General features: G+C 33.3%; 2 protein-coding genes across 2 annotated transcripts; both read right to left on the reverse strand.

Moving 5' to 3' along the window:
* Nucleotides 1-3,890: 3,890 nt before the first annotated feature.
* On the reverse strand, nt 3,891-4,820 carry LOC149385323 (DELTA-urthionin-Uf1a-like). Its single transcript, XM_089626760.1, has 3 exons — nt 4,475-4,820; nt 4,310-4,387; nt 3,891-4,211 (listed from the first exon to the last, which is right to left on the reverse strand). The coding sequence occupies exons 1-3, from the start codon at nt 4,701-4,703 to the stop codon at nt 4,114-4,116; spliced, it is 405 nt and encodes a 134-aa protein (XP_089482886.1). The 5' UTR covers nt 4,704-4,820; the 3' UTR covers nt 3,891-4,113.
* Nucleotides 4,821-8,141: 3,321 nt separating this feature from the next.
* Nucleotides 8,142-8,705, reverse strand: LOC149385324 (uncharacterized). Its single transcript, XM_089626299.1, has one exon. The coding sequence runs from the start codon at nt 8,703-8,705 to the stop codon at nt 8,142-8,144; it is 564 nt and encodes a 187-aa protein (XP_089482425.1).
* Nucleotides 8,706-9,787: the final 1,082 nt, after the last annotated feature.

The raw sequence follows: 9,787 nt of genomic DNA on the forward strand, positions 1-9,787 counted from the left end.
TGTTTTAAACCAGTCCACACTCTTTATAATGGGATAGGAGAACCACGTCTTAACATATTGATCCCAACAAACTGTTATTAAGTTTCGTAATCCCAACACCACCTCGTAATTGTATGCGAGAAAAAAAAATGGTAGGATGTGTGAAATATATAGTAAACAAAAAGTCGAGAAGAATATTTAAAAAGACGCATTACTCTTTATTCAGATATCAAGTTGAAGGACATACAATCTAGGATCGATAACCTTCTACGGCACAAACACAAGCAGCTAGCACGAGCGTGTAGCATATTACTTTTGTCATACATAGATGACATTTATTGAAAGCAAAGAAAAGGAAAAGTACATTTATTTAGATGCTTCACTTTTAAATGGCATCTCCGTCTCCGGTGGATATATGCTTGTTTAGGCAATTTCAGATGTCTTTATATATGTTTTGGCAAAAACTAAATAGAGTTCTTGGAGCAGGCGTTGTTACATTTCTCAATAGCTCCATTGATAACCTCAGTTGCGTCTAGTCAGCGAAACATATATAATTTACGTGTACGTTTTATTATATTTTTTTTATCACTTACGTTTTTATTATATACATATATAATATATGTATATAATATACATTTACATATAATGATCATCTTCTCAAGGGTCGTTTACGTTTTATTAAATATTTTTTTTATCACTTACGTTTTTATTATATACATATATAATATATGTATATAATATATACTATATATTATAAAATAAAGTAAAAAAAAATAAGCTAGGGGAGGGACCTCCCTATTTGCCCTGCGCCTTGGGCCCTTTATTAGGTTATTAATTAATATGCATGTCTGTTCATGATAAATAAATAAATAAAATATTTTTTTTAAAAGAAAAAATGAGGATAATTGGCCTCTCCTTGGACCAGGTCTTAAATAATTGGCCCACCTCAATCTGCAACTCTTCCCACACCTTAAAAGACCTATCGACACAGTTATTTATATAAATAAAAAACAGACTAATATACAGAAATCAAAAATAATTTAATAACTGGACATCTTATTGCAACAAAGATACAAATATCCCACACACACATTATCATCAGTTAGTCTGATCAAGTACTACGTACCCATGAACAAACATAAAAAGAGAACAAAAAAAGAATCTCCGAAACGAAGCGCTCGATAGATTGTAATTGTTTTACTTTTATGAAACTAAAGATAATGAATATTGATAAATCATTTCATTTTATGTGGACCATTCTATTCCATGGAAATGTAGCTAGCTGGCATAGAACGATTTATAAACTAGCTAAATACATGCATCCATACATATATATTTATATATATTCTTTTCATTATTTAACATTAGAGTTGGAAAGTGATCTGTAAACCCTTAAAATACTGTTCAACATATATACATATTTTATGTATAAATAATATATATATATATATATATATATATAAGGTAATCTAACAACGGATGCAGCCAACGTTTGGTAAATTTTGTAATCTAATCATTTACAAAACTAAACTGCTAGAAAATATCGAAAATACTCTTATATAACATAAATCGTAAAAATCAAATAAACATAAATGAACTGAAATGAACCCAAAAAAACTTGATATCGCAACTAATTGGACTACAAGAACGGAAAGAAAATATTATGGAATAAATCAAGTTAACGTGTATTAAAGCTGCATCAAAACGTCATCTACATTTATGTATAGCCGATTTTAATAAAGGTTAATGTAGTAATTTGTTAAATGATTAATAAAATCACGTCAGCATTTGTGTTTACATTTGAAACGTAAATGAAACGTTGGTTAGATTTACAATACTAATGTTTCAAGTGGATTAATCTGTGTAATTTAGACAAAGCAGGTGGGGCTAGTCTGCCAAGAAAAAAAGTTTAGGGGAAATTGATTTGTAATTATATAAGGTAAAAAAAATGCACCGTGCTGTTGAACATAGGAGAAAAGTTTGTTGTCTTCATCTTTAGTCCAAATCCCTTTCCTCAATCCATCATTAGAAGTACATGATGTCTTTCCCATAGCTTTGTATGGAAAGAGCATATACTGAGAAACAGATTTGAAATAGAAACTCTCCAACTATGGTTATGCTCGTGTAGGATACATAAATGTGTGCGCAAGTGGAAACAATGGACCACTAAACTACCCTGTTACAATTATTGGTGACAAAATTTGGCTTTACTGCATTGGTTCCTATTATATATCCTTTCCTTAATTTGCTTATGTTGAAATATATTTATTGTTCATTTTTGTTCATAAAAATTTACTTTTCATTCGAATAACCCATCCATAGTTCAAAAATTTGAGACTACATGTTTTAATCGCATTTTTGGATTAGCACAAAGAATTGTCCGTTATTCGATCTAGGGCTGCACCCTATTATCGTACGTAGGTTGGGTTTGGTGAAGTTTTTCTCTTCTTGTCATGTTCGTGTTCTTCGGATCTTTTGAGTTTCCAGATCTTTGGTTTTGACACTTTGTAATTTTCAGCCCTATGAAGACCTAAATGGTATACCCTTAATCGACGAGTAATTTAACGAACTTCTTTTTTTCTTCGCAGGTCATTAATTGAGAGTTTAAGTCGAGTATTTTTTTTTCTTTTTCAGATTATTTTAAGCTCGCTGCACAATGAAAGAGCGGTGGACCTTCAACGTTCAAACTAGGCATATAATTTTAAGTACTTAAATATATTTTGTCGTTAGAAAAATATCTTGTCCACATAGTTTGTAGAATTGCAAGACATGCTTGATGTATAGTTACAGTTATCATGATTTTATACTAATGAGATCAAGTAACTTGTATTTTGATTTTTTAAATCTTATTTAAATGGAAATAAAATTGTGTATTTTAAAATTAACAAAATATATTATTAATCAAAGTAGTGATAAATAACTAGATACTTAAACACTTCATAAAACTAAAGTACTCGTATGGTATGACTACAATAAAACTGGTAGACTATAATAATATATAAATTATTTGAATAAAATAAAACTACTCTGTAATCACTATATGTATAAATTGTAGTAAAATGTTTTCGCTACAATTTTTTTGTTTATAAAAACTACGACAAAAACTGAATTCTTATGTATAGTGAAAAGACTCCGATATGATAGATGTCAGAACAAAAACCGTAGTCATACTTTAAATACTACACCTGAAGGCTGTAGTTGATAAACTTTTTTGTGGTAGTGTCACGACAAATATGCGTATACGTTGTAGGTATACAACCTGGGACTAAATGATTAGTATGAACCAATGGTGACGATGGCAAAAAGTTGGGTTGTGATTTCCACTCACAAAATAAATTTTTTTGCTAAGCATTATATTTATAATGCTCAAACCATTATTTTGTCACAATAAGAACCTTGTTTTTTTGTTCTCTCGGAGTCCTTCCGGTATAGAGAATCAAATGGAATGTGTCTAAAGGAATTTTTTTAGGTCTTGTTATTTTGTTTGAATTTATTAAATATTAGTGTTTCCCGTACCTCAGGTCTAATATTGTTTTCAATAATTTTTTTATAAAATATTAGTTTTTATTCTTATTTATAATATTATCGAAAATAATTTTGGTCAACCGAAATAAAACTTCCATGGAAACTACGAAATGTAGTGGTATGGGTTTATATTTATTTGAACTCTTTTATTTATTGATAACATCTCACGAAACCTGGGTGTTACCATAGTTGTGCTCATGACGTTGTGTTTTGTTTTCAACTAGTCCATACTCTTTATAATGGGATAAGAGAACCACGTCTTAACTTATTGATCCCAACAAACTGTTATTAAGTTTCGTAATCCCAACACCACCTCGTAACTGTATGCGAGAAAAAAAAAATGGTAGGATGTGTGAAATATATAGTAAACAAAAAGTCGAGAAGAATATTTAAAAAGACACATTACTCTTTATTCGGATATCAAGTTGAAGGACATACAATCTAGGATCGATAACCTTCTACGGCACAAACACAAGCAGCTAGCACGAGCGTGTAGCATATTACTTTTGTCATACATAGATGACATTTATTGAAAGCAAAGAAAACGTCACTTCATTAGAAAAAGTACATTTATTTAGATGCTTCACTTTTAAATGGATATATGCTTGTTTAGGCAATTTCAGGTGCAGCAATAGAGCTCTTGGTGCAGAGAGCAGAGCAGGCGTTGTTACATTTCTCAATAGCTCCATTGATATCCTCAGTTGCGTCTAGTCAGCGAAACAGGTTTCATATAATTAGAATAACAAAAAAAAAAAAGTGAATAGAATACGAACTTTTAAACTAGGAAAAAGGGTTGGGGCTTTACCAGAGTCTTGGAGAGTCGTCATGGCACCGCACACGGAGAATCCACAGCCCAACTTGCAGTATTCATTGACAGCGTCACCTTGAGTCAAAGCACATGAAAATGAAATCTCTTGCAGAAACTTAATTTAGTAATTAAAGAAGCGAAATGATAAGTTTTTTTTTTTACCAGTGTTTTCGAGAGTGCTCCTCTCAAAACCAGGGGGACATCTCCCAGTAGTAACGTGTCTGCATCCACTCATTGATGCACATAGGCTTTGGGAGCCTCCTGTCAAACGACAAGTGTTATAGATGTTTCTGGCAGAGGTGGATGGGCAGCAGCTCTTTGCCTCAACTTGAATCTGTCCCAGAACAAGGCTCAGCAAGAGTAGGGTCACAGCAACACTCTTTCCTTCCATTGTCTCTTGACTACGTAGTGCACTATTGAATCTTTTCTTACAAAATACCACTTTGTTTTTATGAAATGTTGATGAAACTAGACCTACCGATAACCAACTTATATAGTAGAGTTTCTACCATCCAAGCTCCACTTTCCACCACAAACTTCACATACCTTATGAAATGGATTAAAATTCATGTACCAGTACCACATATTAAAACCACGTGCAATACTTCCAAACAAAAGTAGATAGCACGTGAAGTCCATTTATATTCTAACACGTTTCTGCATTATGTATATGTTAAACTGCTGCATATTACTATGACATTTGTTTTTTTTTTTTTTTTGTTTCTGGGTAATTTACGAATTGCAAACACATATTATCTACGTATTGACATGTTAATATATATATATATATATATATATATATATATATATATATATAGAGAGAGAGAGAGAGAGAGAGAGAAATTTATGTTAGTAGAACTGAATATATATTTCTTTTCTATATATAAAGTAAAAATTGAACCCTAGACCTAATTAACTAGCCAATACATATTTAAATTTTTAAAAATAATCACGGTTTTATTAATTTTGAAAAATAGCTATTAACATAAATTAACGAGTATCAAATATCCAAAATAGCTTTCAATAAACATTTCAAAATAAAAAATTTGAGTTATTAAACGAGTTAACCTAGACAAGTTTAATGACTCTTCATTTCGTAATTCTCTCTCTCGCTCTCTCTGAACAATTAGTTTGTCTTTTTCTCCGAATTTTATTCTTCACAGTGGCACTCGAAGGTTGCGTTTATGTAACAAACTTAACCACATTAACTAAAATAGACACAAACATATGGAAATTGAGAGTAATTTACATATATGTACTGACATTAATAGAAATAAACTTTCAAATAGAGTTAAAAAAATGAAATTAAATATAATAAATCATTATAAACATAAATGGACTAAGATCCATAAATAATTTACATATGAATCATCAAACACAATCATAAATATTTAAAAAGAGTAGTCGATCGGCTAAGAAGCTGAATTTTTATAGTCTAAAAAAATTATAAAACAAACACAATTAACAATAATAAAATCTGATTTTGAAGAAAAAATATCACTCTTTGTTGCGCTTGATAATTTTTTCATGTTGTTTTATACCAAATTTATCATCAATATCATATAAATGAATAAAAATTTGCATACATATACCGACATTAACATAAATAAACACAACTATAAAGTATTCATGAGCACCTAAAATGAATTTCAAAATAATAATAATAATAATAATAATAATAATAATAATAATAATAATAATAATAATAATAATAATAATAATAATAATAATAATAATAATAATAATAATAATAATAATAATAATAATAATAAGAAAAAGTTAAGAGAATCCCAAATATAAAAGCAAATCGTCCTTGCCATGAGTATTCTTCCACACCGTCCATAAGAGCATCCGTGGCTTCTTCGCGAACCTCAACGTGTGTCCATATCGGCATCTTCGTGTCTAGTTGCGCAAATGATTCTTTGACGTCGGGGAGCAGAGCATCTGCAGCCTCCTTGTTGACCTTAACGTGTCTAGATCAGTCTCCTTGTGAACCTTAACGTGTCTAGATCGGCCTTGCCGTACCAGGTTTCGCACTGAGAATTCTTCGATGACTGCTAGCGAGGGTTCTGTGCAGAAACCAAACATTGATCTCTTCTCTTCCAGAGGCAAGACCTCCGTCAAGGTGTTGGAGAGGGAACTTCCCAGTGGCAGAGCGGGAAGCTTTTTGAATTGCAGGCATCCACTAAAGCAAATATTGGAACATCTTCAACTTTTATGGTTGGGAATAGTCGTGACAAGTCAAGGCTAAATAGCCGTGACATTTGAGGCAAGTCATGGCTATTTCCAGTTTCAAATTTTTTATTTAGGCCGCCTTGTTCTCACACTTAGGGTTGAAACATTTGAAACATTTTTGTGTTGGAGAAAAACCCAAAAAAATACATTTTATGGCTCTTGGATCCAATTTTCCTCTTTTATGGTCATGAATATGAACAAACACAGTGCAACCAAATATTTTAGGAGAGAGGCTAGTAAAACATTTATTTTCCGGAAAGAATTTTTGAAGAGATTGTATCGGAGTTTGATAGCTAAGTACTTTTCTTGGCATTCTATTAATTAGATATGCAGCAGTTAGTATTGCATCTCCCCAAAAATGGTTAGGAACATTCATAGAAAACATTAAAACTCGGGTGACTTCAAGTAGATGTCTATTTTTTCTTTCGGCAATACCATTTTGTTGAGGTGTATCAACACACGAACTATGATGGATGATGCCTTTTTCAATTAAAAATTGTCCTAAGACCTTATTAAAGTATTCTCTACCATAATCAGTTCTCAAAATTTGAATCTTGGTGTGAAATTGAGTTTCAGTCATGGTATATAAATTTTTGAATGTATTAGCTGCCTCATAATTTTCTTTTAACAAATATATCCATGTGTCTCTAGTGTGATCATCAATGAAAGTGATGAACCATCTCGTTCCAGAAATATTTTTGATTCGAGATGGTCCCCACATGTCACTGTGTATTAACGAAAATGGTTTAGATGGAACATATTTAATAGATGGAAAGAATGCTCTTTTATGCTTAGCTAATTGATAGATTTCACATTGCAAACAATCAGGACTTTTATTTTGAAATAAGGCAGGGAACAAGAGTTTTAAATACCCAAAACCGGGATGGCCCAAACGAAAATGCCAAAACATTATTTCATCAGATAAAGAAACGAAACTAGAACATTGAGGTTTCTGAATTTTTTTACTCGAGTTGACCTCTGAGAAATAGTAGAGTCCCCCATGCGCTTTAGCATTGCCAATCATCTTCCCCGAGTATAGGTCCTGAAAATCACAACCAGTAGGTGAAAAATGAGTCTACATTGGGAATCACATGTTATTTTGTGTACAGACAATATATTGTATGCTAGCTTAGGAACATGTAAGACATTTGTCAGGGTTATGGATGGTGAGATCACGATGGACCCTTTTTCGGCGATAGCTGAGAGAGATCCATCTGCAATTGTTACTTTTTCATGGCCAGAACATGGAAAATATGAGTTGAATAGACACGCGGACCCAGTCATATGGTCATTGGCCCCTGAATCTATGATCCAAAGGTCATGCCATTTTTTGGTGACAGTTAGGGCTATTTGGGAGCTACCTTTGTGGGCAAGGGACGATGAAGAAGGTGAGGATGATGACTTATGTGAGGTCCATAGTCTATACAGTTGCTCTAAATCTTCTTTGTTGAAGAAGGTCTGCTCAGATGACGAGGTTTGGACTTCTTGCTCGCTGGGAACAGATTGAGACGCTATGTAGGAATTTTTGTTGTCGCGAGAGGATCGCTGAGATGGCTGGAAATCGGCTGGTTTGCCATGGAGCTTCTAGCATTTTTCAAGGCTTGTTGCAGTAGTCACAGATTGGGCGATCTGTTTTCTTCGAGGCGCGGTTGTTGGAGTTGGTGAAGCGTTGGTTTGAGTCAGGCCTGGACGTCATCATGGCGATGGTGTCCATCTCAGTGGTTGAGGTGTTGGTGATGCCGGGTCCGAGCATGACTTGGCGACGACTCTCCTCTCGACGGACTTCTGTAAAGACTTCTCGAGTGCTTGGAAATGGTTCCCGGCCAAGCAATCTTCCTCTTACTTCATCGAGTTCTTTATTTAACCCTGCAAGGAAATCAAAAACTCGCTCCTTCTCGATGGTCTTTTGATAGAAGGCGCTGTCTTTTGAGCAGCTCCATTCATAGTTGCAGTAGAGGTCGAGATCCTGCCACATCATCTTGAGATCGGTGTAATATTGAGTGACAGTTTTATCACCTTGCTTTGCCTTTCTCAGCCGGGTCTTAATCTCAAAGAGTTGGCCTGCGTTTCCGAGGTCTGAGTACGTCTCTTTCACTGCAGTCCAGATTGCACTTGCTGATGGTAGAAACAGATAAGCCCTTCCCAGACTTGCCTCCATGGAATTCACTAGCAAGATATGATCATCGAGTTCTCAGCCTCCCACTTCTCATAGCCGGTTGGATCCTCGGTTACGACTGGTTTGGCCGTCACCCCTGAAAGGTATCCGAACTTGCCTCGTACTTGGACAAAAAGCTTAACAGATTGAGACTATTCCATGAAATTATCCCCATGTAGTTTATGTGAGGTAATGGAATAACTTTGATGAGATTCGGTCGTGGAGATAGAATTCAATCCACCAGACCGAACAGATTCACCAGTAGAACTGGTGCTAATATTTGGATTAGCCATCTGGAATTGACTAAATCCAATATAAGTGTTTATAGCTCTGATACCATAAGAGCAGGTATAATTGAGCGTGTAAAGTCTCTTTATTAATAAACTGATATATATAGAGAAACAAAGTGAACTAACTTCCTAACTACTAGGACTGAATACACGTTCAGATGCAACAGAATAAAATATAAACAAATAACTAAAATAGATAACTAATCCTACGAAATAGGAACTAACATAATTATTATCGTAACTAATTACATATATACACACGTAATCTAACAACCTCTATAGCTCGAGGCGGTACGACTCTCTTACTTATATTTTCACTTGATTATTTTCGTTACATACATGAATGACAAATAAAATAAACATACATAATAAATATATATGAAAATATAACTAGAAATAAGAACATGTTATAAATATTCTAATTTACAACGTATCATCACATAACACAACATAACATATCATATCATGAACTCGACATATACTCTCATGTTGTATCATATCATAACATATCACATAACAAGTCTAACAGATATGTCCAAACGAATAGACATATCTTAAAAAAACATATCCAAACAAATCACACAAATAAAAACACACACTCTATTTAATTAAGATCATATAGTCAATGTATTTATTTCCAAATGAATCCGTCTTGCAGTGAGATTATTCTAGACGACTCGAGAAAACTAGACTTCTCAGGACCTAACCGGAAAGAAAAAGAATTTGGTTCAATAACCCACTGAAAAATAATTTTTCTCAAAAGAGGGTCGCTAGAAAATTTTTCAGAAAGGTGTC

Source organism: Urtica dioica, chromosome 9 (genome assembly GCF_054948205.1).
Source record: "Urtica dioica subsp. dioica isolate 48M chromosome 9, U.dioica_male_clone48M_v1_H2, whole genome shotgun sequence".
Classification (NCBI taxonomy): Eukaryota; Viridiplantae; Streptophyta; class Magnoliopsida; order Rosales; family Urticaceae; genus Urtica; species Urtica dioica.